This window comes from Neofelis nebulosa, chromosome 6 (genome assembly GCF_028018385.1).
Source record: "Neofelis nebulosa isolate mNeoNeb1 chromosome 6, mNeoNeb1.pri, whole genome shotgun sequence".
NCBI lineage: Eukaryota > Metazoa > Chordata > Mammalia > Carnivora > Felidae > Neofelis > Neofelis nebulosa.
Window position 1 is genome coordinate 135915062 of NC_080787.1, and position 26266 is coordinate 135941327.

At 37.7% G+C, this 26266-nt stretch overlaps 1 protein-coding gene across 6 annotated transcripts in view; it reads left to right on the plus strand.

The window, feature by feature from the left end:
- The window catches only part of ADGB (androglobin), a 164331-nt gene that overhangs the window by 18103 nt on the left and 119962 nt on the right, over positions 1-26266 (plus strand). For 5 of the 6 annotated variants that reach the window (XM_058735558.1, XM_058735561.1, XM_058735564.1 and 2 more), the window contains exons 2-5: positions 11994-12156; positions 16691-16783; positions 20157-20228; positions 22093-22302. In XM_058735558.1, coding sequence (XP_058591541.1) covers positions 11994-12156; positions 16691-16783; positions 20157-20228; positions 22093-22302 — 538 coding nt within the window. The remainder of the gene's footprint in view (positions 1-11993; positions 12157-16690; positions 16784-20156; positions 20229-22092; positions 22303-26266) is intronic. The other variant, XM_058735560.1, reaches the window with a different exon arrangement.

Sequence of the window (26266 nt, forward strand, 5' to 3'; positions counted from 1 at the left end):
CTTCAAGAGAATAGGTGTTAACTCTTCCTTAAATGTTTGGTAGAATTCTCCTGGAAAGCCATCTGGCCCTAGGCTCTTGTTTTCTGGCAGATTTTTGATTAGTAATTCGATTTCTTTACTGGTTATGGGTCTGTTAAAATTTTCTATTTCTTCCTGTTTCAGTTTGGTAGTGTATATGTTTCTAGGAATTTGTTCATTTCTCCCAGATTGCCCCTTTTATTGGTGTATAATTGCTCATAATATTCTCTTATTATTGTTTTTATTTCTGCTGTGTTGGTTGTGGTCTCTCCTCTTTCATTCTTGATTTTATTTATTTGGGTCCTTCCTTTTTCTTCTTGATCAAACTAGCTAGTGGTTTATCAATTTTATTAATTCTTTCAAAGAACCAGCTTCTGGTTTCATTGATCTGTTCTACTGTTTTTTGTTTGTTTGTTTGTTTGTTTTTGTTTGTTTGTGTTTCAATAGCATTAATTTCTTCTCTAATCTTTATTATTTCCTGTCTTCTGCTGGTTTTGAGTTCTATTTGCTGTTCTTTTTCCAGCTCCTTAAGGCATAAGGTTAGGTTGTGTATCTGAGATCTTTTTTCCTTCTTTAGGAAGGCCTGGATTGCTATATACTTTTCTCTAATGACCGCCTTTGCTGTTTCCCAGAGGTTTTGGGTTGTGGTGTTATCATTTTCATTGACTTCCATATACTTTTTAATTTGCTCTTTAACTTCTTGGTTAGCCCATTCATTCTTTTTTTTTTTTTTTTTTTTTTTTTTTTAATTTATTTTTGGGACAGAGAGAGACAGAGCATGAACGGGGGAGGGGCAGAGAGAGAGGGAGACACAGAATCGGAAACAGGCTCCAGGCTCCGAGCCATCAGCCCAGAGCCTGACGCGGGGCTCGAACTCACGGACTGCGAGATCGTGACCTGGCTGAAGTCGGCCGCTTAACCGACTGCGCCACCCAGGCGCCCCCCATTCATTCTTTAGTAGGATGTTCTTCAGTCTCCAAGTATTTTCTACCTTTCCAAATTATTTCTTGTGGTTGACTTCGAGTTTCATAGCATTGTAGTCTGAAAATATGCACGGTATGATCTTGATCTTTTTGTACTTACTGAGGGCTGATTTGTGTCCCAGTATATGGTCTATTCTGGAGAACGTTCCATGTGCACTGGAGAAGAATGTATATTCTGCTTCTTTAAGATAAAATGTTCTGAATATATCTGTGAAGTCCATCTGGTCCAGTGTGTCATTCAAAGCCATTGTTTCCTTGTTGATTTTTTGATTAGATGATCTGTCCATTGCTGTGAGTGGGGTGAAGTCTCTTACTATTATGGTATTACTATCAGTGAGTTTCTTTACGTTTGTGATTGATTAATATATTTGGGTGCTTCCACAATTGGTGCATAGTTTACAATTGTTGGGTCTTCAATAGACCCCTTGATTATGATATAATGCCCTTCTGCATATCTTGATACAGTCTTTATTTTAAAGTCTAGATTGTCTGATATAAGTATGGCTACTCCGGCTTTCTTTTGTTGACCGTTAGCATGATAGATGGTTCTCCATCTCCTTATTTTCAATCTGAAGGTGTTTTTAGGTCTATAGTGGGTAAACAGCATATAGATGGATCCTGTTTTCTTATCCATTCTGTTACCCTATGTCTTTTGATTGGAGCATTGACTCCATTGACATTTAGAGTGAGTACTGAAAGATATGAATTTATTGCCATTATGTTGCTTGTAGAGTTGGATTTTCTGGTGGTGTTCTCTTGTCCTTTCTAATCTTTGTTGCTTTTGGTATTTATTTATGTATTTATTTATTTATTTGTATTTTCATCTTTTTTCCCCTTAGAGAGTCCCCCTTAAAATTTCTTGCAGGGCTGGTTTAGTGGTCACAAACTTCTTTAATTTTTGTTTGTCTGGGAAACTTTTTATCTCTCCTTCTATTTTGAAAGGCTGGGTAGAGAATTCATGGCTGCATATTTTTCTGATTCAGCACATTGAATATATCCTTCCACTCCTTTCTGGCCTGCCAAATTTCTGTGTATAGGTCTGCTGCAAACCTGATCTGTCTTCCCTTGTAGGTTAGGGACTTTTTTTCCCTTGCTGCTTTCATGATTCTCTCCTTGCCTGAGTATTTTGTGAATTTGACTATGATATGCCTTGTTGATGGTCGGTATTTGTTGAATCTAATGGGGGTCCTCTGTGCTTCCTGGATTTTGATGTCTGTGTCTTCCCCCAGATTAGGAAAGTTTTCTGCCATGATTTGCTCACATAACCTTTCTACCCCTATTTCTCTCTCTTCCTCTTCTGGGACCCCTATGATTCTGATGTTGTTCCTTTTTAAAATACACTTTTTTTTTTAACGTTTATTTTTATTTTTGAGACAGAGAGAGACAGAGCATGAACGGGGGAAGGTCAGAGAGAGGGAGACACAGAATCTGAAACAGGCTCCAGGCTCTGAGCCGTCAGCACAGAGCCTGACGTGGGGCTCGAACCCACGGACCTCGAAATCATGACCTGAGCTGAAGTTGGCCGCTTAACCGACTAAGCCACCCAGGCACCCCATGATGTTCCTTTTTAATGAGTCACTGATTTCTCTAATTCTTAAATCATGCTCTTTTGCCTTAATCTCCCTCTTTTTTCTGCTTCATTATTCTCTATAAGTTTGTCCTCTATATTGCTGGTTCTCTGTTCTGCCTCGTCCATCCTCGCCACCACTGCATCCATCCGTGATTGCCGCTCAGTTATAGCATTATTAATTTCATTCTGACTAGTTTTTACTTCTTTTATCTCTGCAGAAAAGGATTCTAATCTGTTTTCGACTCCAGCTAGTATTCTTATTATCGTGATTCTAAATTCTGGTTCAGACATCTTGCTTGTATCTGTGTTGGTTAAATCCCTGGCTGTTGTTTCTTCGTGCTCTTTCTTTTGGGGTTAATTCCTTCATTTTGTCATTTTGAAGGGAGAAAAGGAATTAATGAGGTAGAAAAATTAAAATAAAAAATTAAAATTAAAAAAAATATTAAAATTAAAAACACACAGACACACACACACAAATCTAATAAATGTGCTAGATCCTAAGCTTGTTCTGGTCTGGGTGTTGAAAGTAGTTTGGCAGATTAGAGAAAAAAAAGGGAGGAAAAAAAAAGGAAATCATTTGAGAATTTGAAAAAATGAATGCACTGAAGTAGACTAAAATGAGATGATGGGAGTAAAATAGAATTTGAAAAAATGTACACAAAAGTAAAGAATATAGTAGGAAAAAATAAAGAAAAATATTTTTAATAAAAATTGAAAATAAAAATGAATTTTTTTCTCTTTCTCTATTCAAGAAAAAGAAAAGAAAGGAAAAAGAAAAAAAGATATCATTTGAAAATTTGAAAGAGTGAATACACTGTAGTAGACTAAAATAAAAATGATGGAAGTAAAATAGAATTTGAAAAAAATTACATAAAAACAAAAAATATGTTAAAAAATTAAAGACAAATATTTTTAATAGAAATTGAAAGTAAAAATGAAGTTCTTCACTTTCTGTATTCAAGAAAAAGAAAAGAAATGAAAAAGAGAAAAAAGAAAAAAAGAAAACAAGGAAATTGTTTGAACATTTGAAAAGGGGAATACACGGAAGTAGACTAAAATAGAATGATGGAAGTAAGATAGAATTTGAAAAAAAATACACAAAAGTAAGAAATAGAGTAAAAAATTAAAGAAAAATATTTTTAAGAAATTTTGAAAATAAAAATGAATTTTTTCTCTTTCTGTATTCAAGAAAAAGTATAGTGTAAAAGAGAGGGGAAAAAAAGAAAGAAAATTGAATAGAGGGACCTGCTAATAGATTTAAATAGCACTGAAATGACTTCGTTTTTCCCCTAGAAGTCAGACTATGAAGCGCTTTATAGTCCATAAACTAAGTAGGTGGTGAAACTTGTGTTCTTGAAGAGCAAAGTTGGCCGAGTTGGGTGGGCTCAGTGTAATGGCTCTGTTTTCCACTAGATGGCGCTGCTAGCCTACTGGGGTGGATTGTTGCGTAGATGCATCTATGCGTGCATGGGGGTAGGGAAAATGGCGTCACCCGGTCTCCAGTGTGGGAACTCTGTTCTCTCCAATCAGCAATCGCGCACCCATCCTCTGTCTTCAGCTTTCGTCCACTCCCCGCTTTTTCACTGTCCGTGACCAAGCCCCAGGCAGTACCTCTCTCCTGAGTTTTGTCTCAGATGCGGCTGTTTTCCCCGGCCCCTTACTTCCGAAGGACTGCGGCTTTGACCTGTCCCGCCCTCTGTGGGAGGGTCTCACCGAGCAATGGCTGGAATGCCGGCTGCACCCAGGAGCACCTGCTGGACCCTGCTACTGCCGGTGCCCCGAGACTGTGGCCAGGTGCCAGCCCCAGAAAAAGTTCACAAGATAGTGTAGCAGCAGCTTTTCAGGGATTATGGAAAATCACAACACACATCTGGCACCAGGCTTCACCCTTAACGACCTTGCCCCAGCACTAGCGAATGTGGCCGCCTTCTGGGGTCTGCTGGGACCAGGTGGCTTCAACAGTCTCCACCAAACGTGCTTCCAGCAGTGGAGCTGCTTTTCCCCGTGTGGCCCGAGAACCTCCCGGACCCCACTCTGTTCCTGGGGATTTGCTCTTCCCACCAGAGCACCGCCAGGTATGGAGCTGCGGAGTTGCAGACTTCGCGCTTCCCTTGTTTACAGTTTTAATGGAATTTAAACCCTCTCCTTTTCTCTCTTTTTAGTTTAGGCCCTGCAGCTGTTTCCAATTTTCCACTTTCTCTCCAGCTGCTTTTGGGTCCTCTCTCTGCTCGCAAAAGCACCTCCCTTCCTGCGCCTTCTAGCTCCCCAAGTTCACCTCTTGGTGCTGCGTACCTGCTGAATTCTGTGGTTCAGGTTGTGCAGATTGTTGTGTTAATCCTCCAATCAGTTTTCTAGGTGTGTATGACGGTTTAGTGTTGGTCTGGCTGGATTTCATGGACGTGAGACACACAAAAAACTTCCATGCTGTTCTGCCATCTTGGCTCCTCCAAAAAAATTACCTTCTAAATCACTAGTCTTCTCCTTTCTTTGGCTTTATTTAGTCTATTCTTTCAACAGCTGAAGTTGCCATTGCTAAAATTTTCCAGTATCTCTTTGTTCACATTGATCTTCTTTGTCGTATGTTTGCTTAATACCTTTCTGCACTCATTGCAAAGCAGAACTTTCCCTCCTTTATTTTTTTGGCAATTCTAAACATATTTAAATATCTTTTAAGTTTGCTACATTATTTCTCTTGGGTGGATTTCTTTCTTTTGATTTATTTACCGACTGTCCTTCATAATTTTCCATTTCTTTTTTTTGCTTTTTAATGTTAGTTTTTTAGTTCATATTTTATAGCTATTTTAGACTCATGTATACTGTTCTTTGTCATGTGGTTTGGATGGTTTTCCAGAATGATTCACTCCTTACCCATTGCCATAATCCAGTCGTGATACACTATTGAAAAAGAGAGGACAGTTGTTCCCAAATTGAAATACTTCCTTATCAGTTGATAAATAGTTGCTTTTTTGAGATTTCTGAAGAATATCTCCCTCCTTTTGAATGTTGATCCTCTCTAAAAACCCCAGGACCTGTCCACACTAAGTGGTTAAAGGACCACTAGGAGGTCTCTAGCACACTGCTCCAGTGTAAAAGCAGCGTCCTTTCTGATTAGGAGGTGCATTTTTATATTACTCTGCCCCCACCCAAACCTTAACTTTGGGAGGTGGAAGGCTTTTCTCCCATGTGGGAAGTGCTATCCCTGATACCACACCCACTGTGGTAGAAGCCACCTCCTATTCCCATTTTTTTATTTGTTTTGGCCACCCTATTTCCTCACATCATCACAGGACATTGGCATGTTGCCTATTGTGCCATAAACTATAGGGGGAATATACCAGCCTTAGTTCAAAGCCAGGAGCTCATGAGTAGCTGTAGCCACTCACTCATTCATGAAGCTTATTACTGGCCTCTTGACATTTACAGGATAAATTTAGCTTCTTTTCTGAAACAGGCTTACAGATTTTTTAAGCTTGGACTACCACAGCTCAAATCAAATTCCAGTATCTACTTGTAGATTATGCTATCTCAACCCCCTACCCACCACTACAGGTTCTTTCTGTATTTAGTCCATTGACTTCTTTTTTCACTTGAGATGTAATTTACATACAACATTATATTAGCTCAGGTGTACAACATAATGATTTGATATTTGCATGTATTGAGAAATGATCACCACAGTAAGTCTAGTTAACATCAGTTACCACATATAGTTACAAATTTTTTTCTTGTGATGAGACCTTTAAAGACCTACTGCCTTAGCAACTTTCAAATATACAGTAAAGTGTTATTAACTGTAGTTATCATGCTGTACATTACAACCTCATGACTCCCTTATTTTATAATTGGAAATTTATACCTTTTGACAACCTTCACCCATTTAGCCCACTTCCTGCCTCTGGCAAACACCCATTCACATTTTTCAATGTTTTTTTTTTTTTTTTAATTTTTTAATGTTTATTTATTTTTGAGACAGAGAGACAGAGCATGAGCAGGGAAGGGGCAGACACAGAGAGAGAGGGAGACCCAGAATCCGAAGCAGGCTCCAGACTCTGAGCTGTCAGTGCAGAGTCCAATGTGGGGCTCGAACCCATGAACTGACTGCAAGATTATGACCTAAGCCAAAGTCAGATGCTTAACCGTCTGAACCACCCATGAGCCCCTCCATGGCTTTTGATCATGAAATTCTAGCCTCTCCTAAAATCTCCAGTGACACTTCCCCTATTGCAATAGCATATTTAGACTCACTGTGTAGAAGGAAGTATTTAGCCATATATGTAGAGGATATATTTATCTTTCAAATCTGTTTTACAAATTGTAATTTTAATGGATCGAATCATTTACTAGTACTTGGGTGTACTCCTATGTGATTTAGATAACTCTGTACCCCCCCTGATTTTTCAGTATGTCAGGTTTGATTTCTTTGCATATTTGATTTTTCTGGAACTTGGCCACATTTATTTCCCAGGATTACCAGTTCCTAAATCTTCAAAAGTCCTGAGTTACTTCTGTGTTTAAAGATTAGCTTGTTCTCAGAATTGATGAGACCAGGAATAAGATACTTTGAATATTTAAGGATCTCAACTATACTAGAGCAGTACATACATTCTGGCAGTGAACGTCAAAAGCATATTGTGCTGAGAGTTTCAAAAGCCACATATTTGTGCATGATCTTTTGAAGTCTACAACATATTTGACATTGGGCTATATTTGACCACTGTTTATATTGTGCATGTAGCAATATAGGTGAGCTATTGAGCTGGTATAAGATACCTCAAATAAACGTCTTTTTAAGTGATCTTCGATATAGATGGAATCAAATTTGACATGTTACAAAGAAAGTAGGCCAATTAGTGATAAAGCTTAATAGCTTAAGGGAGGGAGCCAGAACATTTACTTACACTTGACAGAATGAAGAGGAAAGCAAAACATAATCTTAGCAAAGTCTTTATTTATTTTTTTAAAGAAATTAGATCTTCCTTTTACAAAAATAACTTTTAAAATTCTGAGCTTCCTGAATGAGGTAAATTTTATCATGGTTTTGATGGATACAAAATCACCAATTTCTTCTTATCTGTACAGTTTGTCCCAATACTCAATAAAACAGATGTACTATAATGTACTATTTTGTATCTTTATTTTTTAATTAATATTATGAAAATTTTCCCTCTCTCCCTATTGTCATCCTTCTCTCCTATTTTCTTACATGCTATTTAGAAACACTCTTTTACAATACATATATTTTCAACCTCTCTTTTCCAGCAAGATGGTAGATTAAGGTAAAAAAAAAAAATGATACCTACAAATGCCTACATAAAGAAATAAAAATCTTTGGGGGGTGCCCAGGTGGTTCAGTCAGTTAAACATCTGACTTCAGTTCAGGTCATGATCTCGCAGTTTGTGAGTTCGAGTTCCACGTCGGGCTCTGTGCTGACAGCTAAGGGCCTGGAGCCTGCTTGGGATTCTGTGTCTCCTCTCTCTGCCCCTCCCCTGCTTACTCTCTCTCTCTCTCTCTCTCTCTCTCTCTCTCAAAAATAAATAAACATTTAAAAAAAGGGAAAAATAAAAATATTCAGAATCCAGAAATGAGGAGGGAACTGAAAGTCAGGATGTTGTAACTCTAAGCTGAGGCTGTAACTTCCTTAGGGAAGGCTTATCAGTCTTATGAAAATAGAGTATTTTGTTTTAACATAGATAGGACAAATGAGGAAAGGGAGAGCTCCAGCCTTAGGTAAAGGCATGACTTTCCAGAGTTTAGATTTTTTTTAAAAAGGTGAATAAGAAAATCTGCTTTAGAATCTTAGGTTATAAGGCTAGCTTTTCTATGCTTAGTGTCTGGGTGAAAAAAAAAACAACAAATCTTCCTGGAGAAATGAAAACCTTTGGACTGAGACTTATGTAGGTTTGAGATCTGATTTTAAAGGACCTATGGGTTCCTGGATGGCATATTTATTTGGGATCACTGACAGAAGAAAATTCTATATTACATTGAAAACACATTCTTTCAATACAGGATTGCCTTGGGGAAAGGGGTTTGGAGGAAAAGAAAACCCTGATAAGGATAGGCTGATAATAAAAGTGTCCTCAAACACAAGAATATACAAAAAGTAGGCAGAAATCACAATGATAAAAAATGAATCGAGTGTCAAAAACTTAATAGAAAAATAATCTATAAGTAATTTACCATGCATATGTTTACAATGATTAAAGATAGAAAAGATCAACTCCTAAAAAAGGAATTACCCTATATATTTGTCAATGTTAACAATCAATGCTAGTTACAACATCAGAGTAGCACGTAGGAAGTAATCAATGCTAGCTCTAATATCACACAACCCCCAAATCACACACCAAAGGGTATTTCTCATTTATACTAGAGTATGATCAGGAGTTTAGTAGTGGCTTTGTATGTGCTATATGAGGATTCTTGGCTCCCTTCATCTTGTGGCATTACCATTTTCTAAGATCTTCCCTGAAGGATTGAGTCATGCTGACAAGTATCTCACAGGATGTTTTATGAGCCTCAAGGTAGGATACAGCATGTTTCCCCCACATGTCATTGTCCAAAACACCACCACAAAGTACCAGTCAAATTGCAAAGTAGTATGGGAAACGTAGGAAATGGAAAACGGGACTGGTGAGCCATCTGCTCAATCTTCTCCTTTTCTATTTATTCTTCTGGATCTCCCTCTGAGTACTTCTGTCTCCTTCTTGGACTTTTGAGAACCCTTGGGGATTACATTGAGGCCACCCAGATAATCCAGGATAGTCTCCCAACTCAAATACTGTAAGTTGTTTGCATACCTCTTTTGCCATGGAAGGTAATATATTCACCATTCTGGTGATCATGGTGTGGATATATTGATGGGGGCGGATTATTCTGTCTACCACACTCATTGACTGCTTTCCTCAGTTTTCTTCCTACTCTTTCAGACTTTTAACATGGAGTATCAGGGCAGGTATACAACTGTCGACGTTAGAATATTGAAATGTTTTCATTTGATTGTTGAATAGCCTTAACAATAACCTTACCAAAACCCCTGAGCCCCAGATATTTCTGCCTCCTTCCCTAGGTCCCTGACCTACCCTGAGAACCCTACTACATCCCTGACCCCACTAGTTAGGTGAATAAGATCTGGCATAACTGGAACTGGAGGCTTTGAGGATCGACATGCTCATTCCTTACCAGTTGTTGGGTGTTTTGAATAGCATTCTTGGGAGTGCCTTTCCTTAGGTATAGTAATTTTCTTGGTGATTTAATCCAGTCTTAAGACTCTAAATATCATCTAAATGCTGATGACTCAGATTTTCACTAATTCTATCTCCTAAAGCCTCAGAATCCTACATCTAACTGACTACTCAACATGTCCACAAACGTGTGGCAAACATTTAGAACGCAACTCATTCAGAAGTGAAATGCTGCTTTATTCCTTACCTCAGTTTTGCCCCATCCCACAGTCTTCTATCTTGCAGCAAATATCAATTCAATCTATTGGCTCTCTCTTAAAAACAGGGGATTATTTCCTGCCTCCTCTACTGTTAGCATTCTGGTCCAAGTCACCATTAGCTCTCACATGGTATTTTAGTGCCTTCTAAATTCTCTCTTTTGTTTCCTTTGACCTTTTCTCCACACTGCAGCAAGAATGATTATAAAAATCCATGCTTGAAACTCTCCTTTGGCTTTTCCCACCTCACTTAGGCAAACCCAGTCCTTCCTTTAGCTGAGATCACCGGTATACTCTCTACATTCCAGACACCTCTCTGAAACAATCTCCGTTTACTGCCCCTCAGCCACACTGATATTTTTCTTCTTCACAGAAGCCAGGACACTCTCCGCATGTAGAAAACTCTTTCTTGCTCTTCGTACTTGCCGTGTTCCTGTATCCGGAACAGTCTTTCCACGGATCCACACAGCTTAATTTTTTAGTTTTTTTCACTATTTACTTAAATATGGTCCTATTATGGACCACTTTCCTTAACCACTGTGTTAAAAATTCTGTACCTTAACTCTTTAGTTTCCCCTTCCTATTTTATATTTACCCCTAGCATTTTCCCCTTTTGAATGTACTATATATCTTACTTAATTTATGCTGTGTTTTTGTGTCTCCACCCACTAGAGTAAGAACTCCCTAAGGGTAAAGATTTTAGTCTGCATTGTTCACTGCTTATCCCAGGATTGAGAACAGGGTTCTAACCTCACTCACTTGTTAAAACTTGACAAATTAAACAAGATGCGTATTTTAGATTTTAAAATTTACAATAATATAGAAAAAGTAAAAGTCAAGGTTTAGAGATTGGAAATTGTCATAGATTAATAATAAGAGTAAAAAAACAAGTCCAACTTCTCTGTAGCTAATTAGTCAAAATATATCACAAATTTTAAATATGCTTATATTTAGGTACAGTAAGTCTTCTTATAAAAATCTATACTAATAAAAGAATTAATAATGTTTGCAAAGGGGCACCTGGGTGGCTCAGTCGGTTAAGCGTCCAACTCTAGATTTTGGCTCAGGCCATGGTCTCACGGTTTGTGAGGTCTAGCCCCGTGTTGGGCTCCATGCTGCTGTGTGCTCCATACTTCTTTCCCTCTCTTTCTGCCCACCCCTCCATCTCAAAAAATAAATAAACAAATTTTAAGAAAAAAAAAATAATGTCTGCAAGGATTTGGCAATAAGGATAACCCTACAGTCTCATTTATAATAGGGAACACAAAATTCAAATCAAAACTTTCAAATTTTTCGCTATAGGATCTTAATTAAATGAAAGGCTGTAAATTCATGTGATGGGATAGTTTGCAATCATTAAATTTGTATTTAGTTAAATTCTCATTGACATAGGAACTATTTGCAATATACTGGTAAGTGGGAAAAAGAGTCTATAAAAAGAATAAGCTGAATGATGTTTTGAAGAAGAAATGCATATATTTTCCCACTAATTTGAAAGAATGGACAGTTGTCAACAATGTGGATTCTAGAATGGGGTGGGTATGTCTTTCCTACTTATCTAATTAAGAATTTTTTTCTTTTAAAATAATGATCACAAAGCACTTTTATCCTGGGAAGCATCAAAATTATATCTGTGCTGATTTTCAAAAAGCTTTTAATATTATACGCATAAAGGATTTTCTTCAAGTGTGAACTGTATAGAAATATTCCCATTTATGGCATCTTATGTGTTTATAATGAATGTCTTGCATTAGTTAGTAGGGGCTAAAGCTCAAGATTTATTTGTGGAATAACTCTTTGGGTATTTCAGTCTTTTGAACGTTAACATGTGGATGCCATCTGCCACAGGTAAGACTATATCGAAAAATGTCATTAACATGGATGCTGACAAGATAATTAAATGTCCACCATGCAATTAATCCAATATTTTACCTTAGAGATTCAAATTAAAACTAACTCGCCTCCTTGCTCTGTCTCTAGTCAGTACCTTTTTGGCGGTAATGTGCAACCTGGCTCCGTTGAGCAGAAGAAGGGGAAGTTCCCGATCTGGCCAGAATGGAATGAAGCCGACATAAACGCAGAAAAGTGGGATGCAGGCAAAGGTGGAAAAGAAAAGGATAAAATGGGAAAAAGCCCTGTATTTGTAAGTCCATTTGAAGGTGACTAGATTTCATTTTAGTTTTAAATTTTGTCACGGAATAGGATCGCCTAACGTGTGAGTCCATTTTCTCCACAGCCTCCATTCAAAGGAGAGAAATTTTGTCTTTCTCCCTCTTTCTCCCTCCATCCTACCCACCTGTCTTTCCAAGCCTTAGACCTGAGCTTTGCTGATTGTATTTGAGTAAATGAAAGGAGAGACGTGATCAAAGAGTCACGGTGAAATAAAGGGGGAATTGATAGAACAGTTAGCTAGTGGATTTTGGACAGAGTGGGGAACCAGACATTTAGAGACAGTGATTTACAGGGGGTGCCTGGGTAGATTAAGTGATTGACACTTGATTTCAGCTCAGGTCATGATCTCACAGTACCTGGGTTCGAGCCCCTCCTTGAGCTCTATGCTGCCAGCAGGGGGCCTGCTTGGGATTATCCCCCCCCCCCCCCTTCTCAAAATAAGTAAATAAACTTTAAAAAAAGAGTAGAGAGAGTGATTTAGACAATGAAATACCCCAGCAGACCTGTGAGCTGTTATCTGGAGATTATAGGAGACAATTTTTTTTAAGATGTTATATGAGATAACAGTTGAATCCCTCTTAATATTCTCTTCAAGATATTTGGGGAACGATCTCAGGTACTTTTCATATATCTGTGGCCATTCAGACATGATGTGTCCCTGGGACTGGAGCTGAGAATGGTGTTACTACCTTTTCCAATTATGTTATCTTAGGTTCTTCTGTCTATTTAAACATGTTTATATCTAAAGACTTCTTTGTTGGGGGTATGGGTCTGGGTTGCATTTTAAATAGGACCCATGTATTTGGTGCAGCAATTCGTTTAACAAAAATATTTATGGAACACAATCCAATTTCAAAGCAAAAACAAAATTGCCAGAATGACCACGTTGAACTCTGGTGTCTTTATTTGCACAGAGAACTCCAAAGTGGTGTTTATTAGCAATTATGTTTTATTCACAAAATGCGGAATTATAAGCTGCATTATTCATAACATTACTTTGTTTAAAAAAGATAGTAAATATAACGAATTGCTGATTCTCTTAGTACTTGAACAATTTCAAGTTCTAACTTGTGGCACTTTGAGATGCAAGGGACTTTGGAACTCTCTGGGTTCAAATGGAAACGTTCATATTCTACATATTTTTAACAGAAATTTACAACTAGTGGGGGTTGAATGTGAATTTACATTAGGAAGATAGATTGTACAAATCCTCAGTTAAGAATTTGAGCTCTAGAAAAGGTCTAAAAATGAGTCACTCCCAACAATAAGGAGGAGAAAAGTAGAAGTGACTGAAAACTCTGAACTAGGAAATAAGATCTAAACTATAACACGTTAGGGCCCTTGGAGTGCAAGTATGCCTTTATCAGATGACTATGAAAAAGTATTGCTGGTCTCTGGGAGGCCAGGCATCGAATTCTAGACATGTGTGCTGGTCACTGGATGCCCATTTCATTTGAAGGCAACATACAGAAATGGTGCTGGCTGAACATCAGACCACAAAATAGATACTGTCGCCCTTGGACTATGGAGCTACATAGAACTGCATAATTAGGGAAGCGCCAGCCCTCCTCCTGTGGTAAATAGGGGCTATTACAATGGAGTGTGATACTTCAGAACTTTAGCTAACACTCCCTTCTGCCTCTCCTGCCCTCACAAGGTAGAACAGCACCTCAAACCTTGGTTATTGCAACTGCGCAAAGGTACCATCTGGGGTATAATTTGCTTCCCACTCACAGTTCTGTTCTACAACTTCAGCATTCATGGCTTGGGAAGTGACAGTCCCTCTACAGAAGTGAGTGGTGGACACTCCAAGCATGGTGATTACATTTCTATGATACAGTAGCACAGTAGCTCTTAGCCATGATTTGCAACATCCATATTTTACCAGGATCAGTTACCATAAGCCTGGACCTATAGCAGGTATCCTTGGGATTTTATAGAAAGTCACTTCTTTAGATGTGAGGCTAGTGATCAGGAAATCAGCATCAGATAAGCTAACCCTTCCTTGTAATTCCAGATTTGGGTCTCTCTTCTTCAGCTAAGGGACAGCAATAAAAAGACATGGATGGTAAACCAAACTGAGACATATTTAATGAAGTATTGTAAAGTGGGTATAAGAAATACACCTAAGGCAAAGCGACGTGGAAAGAGTACCGTTAACTTAACATGGAGAAAAGGGAATCACAACAGATTATGATAAGATGGGCCCCCCTTTACCTTTTTATTTTCTCCTCAAAGAATTTTAATAATTCAAGACATGAAAATTAGAAGGCAAGCAGAAAGTAGTGACTTGGGGCTTATGTCAGTTTCTCTGGGCTCAGAGAGAGGATATTGTCTGGGGCTACAAAAACAGTTAACACTTGAAGCAGAATCCCAGAGGTAACCACAGAGACACAATCTGAAAATTTTGTATACAATTTTATGTCAAGACATTTACCCAACTCCTAAGCTATATGTGTGAAGACTTTGCTGCTGAGCAAATGAGTAAAACACAACAGCTTGGAAGCTAAATAAGAGAAACTATTTCATGATGCTATGGCAAGAGATTGGGACTAAGGGTATACCAAGGTGAAGGAACTCAGACACTCAGCCTTCCAGTTAGTCCCCCAACATGGCTGTAGGATTCTGTATTGAGTAAGGGTAAACCAGAACTACACCAAGCCGACCAAATCTTGAATCCCACTGTTGACAGGGTGAAGTTCATTTTGTACTTTGCCTGCTAGAAAGGAATAAAATCCTCCTCTGGAGGAAGACATCATTACCTAGAGTTTTGAAGAGGAACAGAACCAAGTGGCTGAAAAATGAGAGGAAAAATCAGACAATAAAAATCGATCCATGGGTGACTCTGATTGAAATTGTCAGATAGGGGAGTTCAAAGTAACTGAGTTCATATTTGTGAGGGAAAAAACAACATGAGGCAACCCTGGAAGTCTAGTGTGGCTCCTGGAAACTTCAGTCTGGTTTTCAGGGACTCATTCTTTGATCATTTTGACTAGATGTTGGGATTACCTTTGTCTTCATTCCAAGTATTCCAGTACCTTGAATATGTTCCAGATACACATAGACAATTACTGGGTTGAAATCCCAGATAATACCCTCAAATAGAGCCTACTTCTCAGGCCACAACAGCATTAGGATAAAAATATGAGTACCATAAAAATCACAAATGATATTTATTTGTCTCATCACTATTAACTCAGGTGAAATTTAGTTACCCCTTTTAACAATACAGTTTACCTTTATAGAGCATTGTTTTTGTACCCGCAGTACCTTTCAGTTTTGTAAGGACCACCCCAACAACCTAATTACCTTGTGAGCTGTAAGAACTTTTACACAGTAGCTACTTGAAGTCTCTAATTTACTATCTTGCTAGCATTTGAGAGTAGAGATTTGTATGTCATTTTTCTTCCCGAGCTCACTAACTGACCCATTCTATGGGCTCAGAAACTAATAAATTAATTGCATTATTGGGCATTTATCTCAGAGAAATGGAAACTAATGTTCATACAAAAGCCTGTAAATTGTATGCAAAAATTTATAGCAGCTTTATAAGTAATAACCCCAAATTGGAAACAGTTCAGATGTCCTTCAATGGACAGATGGTACACAAACAAATATTTGTATCATGAAGTATTACTCAGCAATAAACAAGAACAAACTATTGATATATGCAATAGCTTGAATGAATTGAATCTCCAGGGAATTAGGCAGAGAGGGCAAAAAGCCAATCCACAGGTTACATACTATCTGATTTCATTCATATAACATTACTGAAATGATAAAATTAATGAAAAAGAGACCAGATTAATGATCTGGTGGTATTAAACAGGTGGTAAGGGCGTTGGAGGGTGGGTATGGCCATAAAAGAGCCTAGGATGGGTCCTTGTGCTGGTGGAATTGTTCTGTATCTTGAGTGCATCAATGTTATTATCATGGTTGTGATATTGCACTATAGTTTTAGAAGATTTTACCATCAGAGAGACTGGCTAAAGAGGACACAGGGACTCTCTTTATTATAATTTCACACCACTACATGTGAATCAATAATTATCTCAAAATAACAAGTTTAATTTTGAAAACTAATAAATGAAATTCAGATCAGAGGTATGAATTTCATTTACATACAATCATACTTTTTAAATCTTCTCCACTCAGGTTAAAAAAAGCACAATATTTTCAGTGCAAAATATGTCCGTATCTGTCCCATCCAAATTGTTTTCCTACCATACCAAATTCACATCCCAAAGCAGCTTATGCTTGTTTGGACTGCTTCCTCTGCAATAAAATGTTACTCAACAATCAAGGTTTTGTTAATTAAATACAGCATTGTTAACTTCAGTCTTTACCAAGTATTCCATGAACTACCTCTGAGAACATACAAATTGCTCTATAAATGCTTGTTTATTCATCAAATCTATGCACTTATTAATTTTTTTTAAGATTGAGTTGCTTTTATTTTAATAAAACCATATGGAGAGAAAAACCCTCAATATATTTTTATATAGCATTTTTTTGAAGACCCTGAAGGAAGGATTGAATTGCCACCATCGTTGAAAATTTATTCCTGGAAGCGTCCACAGGATTTTTTATTTAATCAGGTAAGAAATATTTTTACTATTGAATAAAATACATACTAACTATGGGCTGTACTATCCTACTTATGGAAATTCTCATTTTTTAAAACACTGTAAATTTTCCCCATGGTATTTAGTAAGAAAAAGGAATTGCTTTTTGGCATTTAATAGAAAAAAATGATTATCAATATAGTTTACTATTTCTTGTACTGGTTTCCAAGAGAATATTGAAATTTTGTTTAGTCTTGAGTTTTCTCTACATGATGTCAAAGGATAGCCTAAAATGTATGGGAAGCTATTCCTTAATTTTTGACTAACTTTGCCTTTTCTGCTTCTTAGCCAGAACCTATGTGACATGAAATTCTGTTTACTCTAGTGTGTATTAGTGTTAATTTTCTAGTCCGAGAGGTTTGCCCTTGGTTACCTGTGTTCCAGGTATTCTTGAAGCATTTTCCAAGGGCCATCTTCATTTCTGGACCCCATGCTCAGCTACTTGAATCACATTGACTAGCACAGTGCTCAAGAAACCATATTTTAATTTAATTTAATTTTCTTAAAGTTTGTTTATTCATTTTGAGAAAGAGAGAGAGGGGCAGAGAGAGAGAGAGAATCCCAAGCAGGCCTCACATTGACAGTGAGATGTGTGGCTTGAACTCATGAACTGTGAGACCATGTCCTGAGCAGAAATAGAGTCAGATGCTTAACTGACTGAGACACCTAGGCGCCCTGAGAAACCATCATTTTAAATGAAATCCAGTAGGCTAAAATAGTTATTTAGTGCTAGTCAAACGTTTGTAATGGAGCTGAATCTTCCATTTACTATGGAACCCACCCAATCTCAATTTCTACACAAAGTTATTTTATTCTTAGAAGTGTTAGCCTTAATAAGACTGCTACTAATGCAAGAAAATACAATTCAGCCACCGTATTTCCAACTACCGTTACTATCTGAGAAAGATAATTCTAAATTCAGAGATATTTAGTAAAATGAGAAAATCAGAAGATACACCTCTGTCCATCAGAATATTTATTGAATGTCTACTTGTAAGACATTTTAAATAAAATAAATCAAATGTACATGAACTATGCCTTTAAATAACTTATGCTGTTAGGTAATATTGATGTGAAGAATGTAAATTCTGTGGTGTTAATATAATGCGCTTAATAGTAATGTATTATTAATAATATCCAGGCTCTGTGCAATGGAAGTGCAGAGTTTACATTTCATGCAAATAAAGGATATTAATTCCATAAAGTGGGGGTATTTCAAATGTGAGTAAGTAGAAGAGTTATATGCCATCTCTTTTTCTTTTTAGCATACCTTAGTTCTGAGAGATACGCTTGTTTTATAAATAAATTCATCCATTGTTGTTGGTGGCACTTCTACCTAAACTTATAATGTTGACACCCATCTTCGCACCTCTGCTCTCCCTCTGTGCTCTTTCTCTTGATCCCGTGCACCTGCTCCTCTTGGGGTATGCACCAGAACAGCCACAACTGAAAGTCTCGCTAACTATGAAGTCTAAGAATAATGTTTTTCAAGTTTTAATGCCCAGGTCCATGGTGATATATACACTTTACATTGAAACTCATTAAATATGGGCATATATAAAGCTTAGACAAAAATTTAGCAAAACAGTAATGAACTTTCTTTTTTTAAGAATTTTTTAAATGTTTTATTTACTTTTGAGAGAGAGAGAGAGAGAGAGAGAGAGAGAGAAAGGAAGAGAGAGAGAGAGAGAATATGAGCAGGGGAGGGGCAGAAAGAGAGGGAGACAAAGAATCTGAAGCAGGCTCCAGGCTCTGAGCTGTCAGCACACAGCCTGATGTGAGGCTTGAACTCGTGAACCATGAGATCTTGACCTGAGCTGAAGTCGGATGCTTAACTGACTGAGCCACCCAGGTGCCCCAATAATGAATTATCTATATGAAATTTACTCTCTTCTACTCAAAGCAAGGGATGAAGTCACAGGACATGATTTAAGTCAGAGAGAAACTAAGTTATGAAAAAACTGAAAAGCCTGGATTTAAGATATTAGAACCAACATGGACTTTTTTCCAACTGAGAAGGTTAACAAGCCCTAACCACTAGGGGAGTTATCAGATCTGTTTATTTCTGAGAACCAGGTATTGATGGCCCAGGCTCTTGAGCGTTGATTATATTGAAGAGATGTAAGATGTCTGAAGATTTATTCTGTCTCTGGTATAGGTATAGGGAATAGAGACCTCTGTAGAGACTTCTGCCTTAAGTCTTTTACACACTGTCAGTGCCTACTTTCACTTGTTGGCAGGCAGCTGTTAAGTTTCACTCCTCAAATTTTAGGTATTCAATATTTATTTAATCTATTATTAATCGAAGTCAATGTACATTGGTACTTGCTGAAGAGTATGGACATTTTAGAAGTGTCACCTTGCAATTAATTAGCCAAACCAGAATTTAAAATATATTTTTTATGTAAAATATTTATATAATATGTATGTAACTTGCTATGTTCATAAATTATAAACATAACAGTCAGTTCAGGTCTTCAAGGTAGTTTTGAGTAAGTTTTTTCTCAGACATAAAAAAATATTTTGTTGAGTTTTCAAGGTGTTAATTGTCCATGTGATTGAGAGTAGTTGATGGCATTAGTTTCCATGATTTTACTAATCAAAAACACATTTATGTTAATTTGATATGTTGAGTATATGAGCTTGATATGAATTGTAACACATTTTTAAAAACTACTATAAATAATATTTTCCTTTATTATGTTTATTCATTAGCGCTCTAAGTATATAGAAGCATCTTTAGACATATACCAATAAAATAATGACCATTAGATGAATTTTTAAAAAGATAACAGGATTTGAAATTGGGCAAGATTTTAAAACGCTGTCACAGTTAATATTTTTTTATCAAAGATGAAGATATTTTTCCTGCTATCGTGTTAACTAAGCTTCAGGTGTAACTTGAGAGGTTAACTTAAATTTTAGGCCACTTTTTAAACTGTCAGTTTATGTGTGTATGCATGCTGACTTTATCTGCATATATTATATCTTATAACATTCTTTTTTTATATGAAAAGACTCTATTTGATAGGCATTACAGTATTAAGTGAATGCACGTATAGCTGTAAGAGGGTTATCTTATGGAATTATGTGCTTATTTTTTTCTTTTAATTTCTCTGGTTGTGAGAAACGAAATCAGGTTTGACTTGTTTATATCACATGAAACTATATTTCATTCAGCTACATTTCCTTTATTTTTCCTAAGGAGTAATATCTCTCTCTCTCTCTCTCTCTCTCTCTCTATATATATATATATATATATATATAGATAGATAGATAGATAGATAGATAGATAGATAGATATACATATATATATATATATATTTTTTTTTTTTTTTTATTTCAGACTCCAGTAGTTGTGAAAAATGAAATCCTGTTTGACTTGTTTTCAGCAAATGAACATTTACTCCGCAGTGAGGTATGTAGAGAATTTCTAACTGAAGTCTGATTGCAGAATACCTTCCAGACCTGCTTAAAACAATTCCCAGACTGTCAATTTCAGTTATCTCTCGGTTACCTCTAAGTTTTGGAATTGCTCAGTATTTTATAAGCCAGACATTCAAAGAGGAAGAGAAGCCTCTTCAACTGAGTTTAATGAGCAAATGGTGGGGAAATGTTAGTAGTACAATTGCTGTGTCCCTATCCTCCTGCCCATAGACCTAGGGTAGCTGAGACTCACAATCTGCGCATTTTGCCTCTTGACCCACGTGCCTAGTAATTGACATCAAGTTGCTGCCTGACTTGCTCTGCTCTGTGCTCAAGAGCAGGGTGTCCTGATATTGTTTGACTTGCTAACGCAGGGAAAATCTTACCTAAACACCCCCACCTCCACACCCTGGGTTTTATCCATCAGAAGCAAGCCTGTTCCACTCCCCTAAGGCGGTTATATCAGAAACAGGGTGTTTTTTAAAAAAATTATTTTCTCCTAAGACCCAGTCGAAATCAATTGTCATTATTGATTCAAACACTTTGTCTTTCTTATCTTAAATATCTTGACCAATATTAAAATCAAAACACTTATTTCTTCAACCAGGTTGTACTGATTAGCATAAAGTTACCTTTGAATGGTTTTATACCTTATATTTTAGTCTAACATATGCTTATTTTATGATCCAGAACATGCATAGACTTTACCTTTTTATTTTTTGAGGGAAGAAAAACACAAAATATTCTATATTAAAATTACCAGATATACAGAAAGATACTTGGTTTACCTTTTTCAACTTAACTAAACTAGAAGAAATGTCCTAGATAATGTAAATTAAGGCAAACCTAAATCTTATGAGGTTAGTCTCAAGTATTTAATCTTCTTATAAACCAGGCAGTTAAACATAAGATGAATATTTCCAAAAATCCAATATTACTGAGGGTAATAATGTCTTTACTTAACACCACTGTGACTCACAGATCACTTTTTTTTTTTTTGCATTGTTTCTATTCCCTGTAAAATACTGAAAAATAGATAGTATAGTCTACGTTTTACAGACTGCATTACAGAAACTGCAGTTTAGAGACAGTGAAATGACATGCCCTAGAGCAGAAGGACCTGGAAGAAAATTCAAACCCTGGTCTCTGTTTCTGCCTCACTCCCCACTGCACCTTGCTGCCTGTTGAAAACTCTGCCCATGGGAGTTTTACTTAGATCACTTCTGCACCTGCAGACTGACACATGAAATACGAGACTTAGAGATTTAACTGTGTATGCAATTTTAATTCTTTCTCATCTCATTCATTGTCTAACTGATCCTATTGACATAAAAGAGATCATTTTCTTCTCAAACTTCTCAACACTTACAGAAGAGTAGCTTACTCATTTATGGAAAGTGAATTCCAGAATAAAATCACCACTACTCTCAGAAGCATTCTCTCTCTCTCTCTCTCTCTCTCTCTCTCTCTCTCTCTCACCCTGTCTCTCCCCTCTCTGTCTCTGTCTCTCTCTTTCTCTCTCTCTCTTTCACACACACACACACACACACACACACACACACGCACAACTGAAATGGAGGTCAATCTCAAATCACTGACAGTTTACTCTGGAAGATAGCTCTTAGCTAAGAGTATGTTTAATGTTAAGCCTTTTTAGCTTGTATTGTGACTCTGCCTCCCAACAACAAAGGCAGGAGCAGTGACTTTATTTATAAGTTAGAAATCAAAATGTGGAACACATTACATGTAGAACTTAATATTACTACTGGAAGTAGATTTTCGACTGGTTCCCCCCCTAAATTATAGTACCAACAACTGAAAAGCAACTGATTAACACTAGTGGCTTTTGTCTCTAGCTGATGAGATGGATTATCAGTGAAATCTATGCAGTGTGGAAGATATTCAATGGAGGCATTTTGAACAATTATTTCAAAGGGACCACAGGGGAGCCTCCTTGTCTTGCCTGGAAGCCCTGGGAACACATCTACTCTCTGTGCAAGGCTGTGAAAGGTCACATGCCCTTATTCAATAGCTACGGAAAGTATGTTGTGAAACTTTACTGGATGGTAAGTAAGTTCGTGTTCATGTGCATTAAAAATTGTCTTTCATATTGAAATATATTTGTTTTACATGCTGTTACCCAGGCTGATACAAGGTCATGCATTTATACAGGATATCAATTGTGCACTTACTGGGAAGAAATGTCCTGCATATGTAATTTGGGATCGATAAGAAGCATTGTTGTTAGTCCTGTGACACCAGTCCCATGTGCTTTTTAAACTGTTGCTGCTTGGCACAAGGAGGGGTGGTCCTTTGCTATCTCTGCCCTCTCGGGGAGGTGGGTAGACAGATGGACGCACAGGGCTCTCTTCCTTCCTCCCTTCTCTCTGATGTGGTATACAGTCTTGAGCAAAGAGAGTGCTTGAGCATAGCGTCCATTCCTTCTCTCCTGCTGAGAGGCCCGTTCCCACCCAATCTTTTTCCTAAGCTTGGGATTTGTACTCATGTTAACAAATCTTACCTTGACACAAAAAGTTTTTGCTCCTGCCTGAAAGGAAGCAAATGGGATAGCAGAAATAGAGAATGAAAAACACCCCGTTTATATGGCAGAGTAGGCTTACACCACATGTAACACTAGATTATGAAATCCCTTTGAGTTTTTGTGGATGGAATGCTCTGTCTAAAGGCCCATACTCACAGGCAGAGCCAGCTACATGATTTGCAGAGCCCCTTGGTCGAAAATGATTGGGAATTTCAATATGGTGATAGCAGCACTTGAAAAAAAATGGAACCCCTCTAAGAGTGAGATTCCTTGTGACTGTGCAGGTCATATACCCATGAACCTGGTCCTGGTCACTTAGGAAGAATGTTCTTGAATATTTGAGGAAGCGGGAAGTATGAAAAGTTAACCAGCCCAGTCTGTATTTCTAAAGAACATGACTTTCCCCTCAGTAAGCCAGAACCATCTACCCTTCCTGGGGTGGAGAATGCTGAAAGGCATTAAGAATTAATAAGATCATGGGGCGCCTGGGTGGCTTAGTCAGTTAAGCTGCTGACTCGGCTCAGGTCACTATCTCAGGGGTCTCGAGTTCAAGTCCCACTTGTGGCTCTCTGCTGTTAGCACAGAGCCTGCTTCTGATCCTCTGTCTCCCTCTCTCTCTGCCCCTCCCCTGCTCTCTCTCAAAAATAAAATGAGACTTTTTTTTTTAAAGGAATTAGTGAGATTGTTACAGCAGGGACATAAAAGTAAAGAAGGTAATATTAGCCTCTGATATCTAAAATAGGATTTTTGGTGTTTTGATATTCACAGCAAGGTGAGAGACTTTGAAAGTCAAAACTTTGTGAAGAGAGAAAATGACTTCCTAAATGCCTTTATCTTCCTTATTTACCAGTCAGGAGGCAGATTTGGGGGACAAGACTCTGAAGTTTTAATGTACACTGAAGAATGAGAGTAAGGATACACCATGGATAGGGCTGAGGGATTATAGACAGAAGGTAAACATGGGAAGAATGACAAGGTCAAATGCCCGGTATTGGCTCCCCTCTCCCCACTTTCCACACATTTACTTAAACTGAGGTGGGAGGGAGTTCAAAATTATTAAGAATTATGGGGCGCCTTGGTGGCCCAGTCAGTTGAGTATCCGACTCTTGATTCTGGCTCAGGTCATGATCTCACAGTTTGTGAGCTCAAGCCAGGCATCAGGTTCTGCTCTGGCAGTGCAAAGCCTGCTTGGGATTCTCTCTCACCCTCTCTCTCTGCCCCTCTTGTGCTCACACACTCTCTCTCTCTCTGAAAATAAATAAACTTCAAAACGGTTATTAAGAATTGCAAAGGAGCATCAGCAGAATAGTAAACCAACCCTGTTAGTTTCTTTCTCTCTGCTTCCTGACATCCTTCCTTCTTTGGGAATTTCCTTCTATGTGAATTTGCAACATTTATTAACACTACATTCCGTTTTACAGTAAAACTGTGACTTATTTCTCTTTAACTGTACTGATTCCTCATAGGTGCAAACCCAACTGTATTCAGAATTAAAACAAAAAACAAAAAACAAAAAAACGTAGTCCAACTTGGAAGTTTCAGTCTGATCCAATCATTTGAGCAGGCTAGACAAGGTAGCCCTTGAGGGAAGAGGGGCGTGGTGTCCAGTGGCTTCTTCTGGTTCCTCAGTGGTCTCATCTGACGAATGGCTTGCAGGGCTGTTGCCAAACTGTTGAGCCCTGAGATACAACTTTTTCCACATGAATTATTTTTGTAGGCAGTTTGTTGGCACTTGGTGCGGACATGCAAGGCCATGTTCTCCCTCTGAGGCTGAGAGAAAGCTTTACTGGCTCTCAGCATTTCTAGATCCATTCACCTGGCCCCATGGACTCTTCAGGGTCCCTTGCACACAGAGGCAAAGAGACCACATCCCTCAAGAGAATAGACATCAAATATGTCATGGAATGAATACAGGTAAAGAGAAAATGTGGTAATTGTGTAGAAGAAACTAGCAAAAGTCCTGACAAATGGTAGATTTGCAACACTATTGCTATTCTTCTTTCTTTCATGTATTCCTTCGTCTCTCTTTCCCACCCCTACCACCTTCCACCACGAAAGCCAGAGGAACAGATCCTTCCTCTTTCCGCCTCTCGCTAGAGCCAGGGGGAAAGCATGTGATCAGCTTACCTGGTGCTCACTTGCCCAACAACCGCTCTTATGTGAGGATGTGAGGGTGGAGAAGGATGTACATAGATGGTGGTAATGCTGTGTCCCATGCTCCTGCAGCGCGGCCTGGCTGTGCATCTTTTGCCCAAACTTGCTTCGTTCCTGCCAAGGTCTGATGTGCAGTCCTCTAGTGTCCCATCAAATCTGTGCATCTCTTACATACTTCTTGAATTGCCCGTATTTGCCTATTTATAAAACAGGTTATTCAAAGTTTTGTCACAGAGCTCTTTCTTTTATTCGTGCAGATAATCACAAATGTGGGGGTAGAGGAAGTGCTTTGAAATTTGTCTTTTAACTTTGTATCTTCTACCCAATGGAGGCTTGTAATTTTTATGTAGTCGATTATGTCATTATTTTTATTAACTAACTCTAGGATGTTTATGTTATTTAATGTAAGATATCATTATCTCAAAAACATTAAAAAAAAACCTTATATTATCTAGCATTTGGGGCTTTTTTTTTTTTTTTTTTTAATTTGGGTCTTTGATTTGTTTATCTACAGTGAGAAATGAAGACCTGGTTTCCTTTTTGTCCTAAAATTTCAGTGAATTGCCCCAGGATTACATATTGAATGTTGTACTTTTTATCCACTAATTTTATTTTGTTTATTTAAAAAAAATTGTTAATGTTTATTTATTTTTGAGAGAGACAGAGACAGAATGCGAGCAGGGGAGGGGCAGAGAGAGAGGGAGACACAGAACCTGAAGCAGGCTTCAGGCTCTGAGCTATCAGCACAGAGCCCGATGCAGGGCTCGAACCCATGAACTGTGAGATCATGAACTGAGCCGAAGTTGGATGCTCAACCAACTGAGCCTCCCAGGTGCCTCTTATCCACTAATTTTGAAAACTACTTTGATCATACACTGCATTCCAATGTGGACTTGTGTTTGTTTTTGGACTCCATTTTCTCCTGCTATTTTTCTTGTCCTTTTTAAATACCATATCACTTTAATGGTTATGGATTTACAGTATGATTTGATTTTTTAGAATAAGATCCACCTAATATTCTTCTGCTTCAATATTTTCTTGGCATGCATGCTTTTTAAATAAACACTTTAATTGGTATTTATCTTTGAACACATATTTATAATTATGTATCCTTTATTCTATATATAAAAGGGTTTAGTCCTCATCATCCTGCTACAGCTTGTCTTCTCTTGATTATTGTATTTTGATTCATCTTTCATTCAATTGGAATGTGCATTCCAAATTTATGTTCACTTAGAATATATATGTTATATATTTTGGGTAACTTTAAATATTGTGGTCTATTTTCCTTTATATATGATTGCTATATGAATGATAATCTGCTTACATATGGA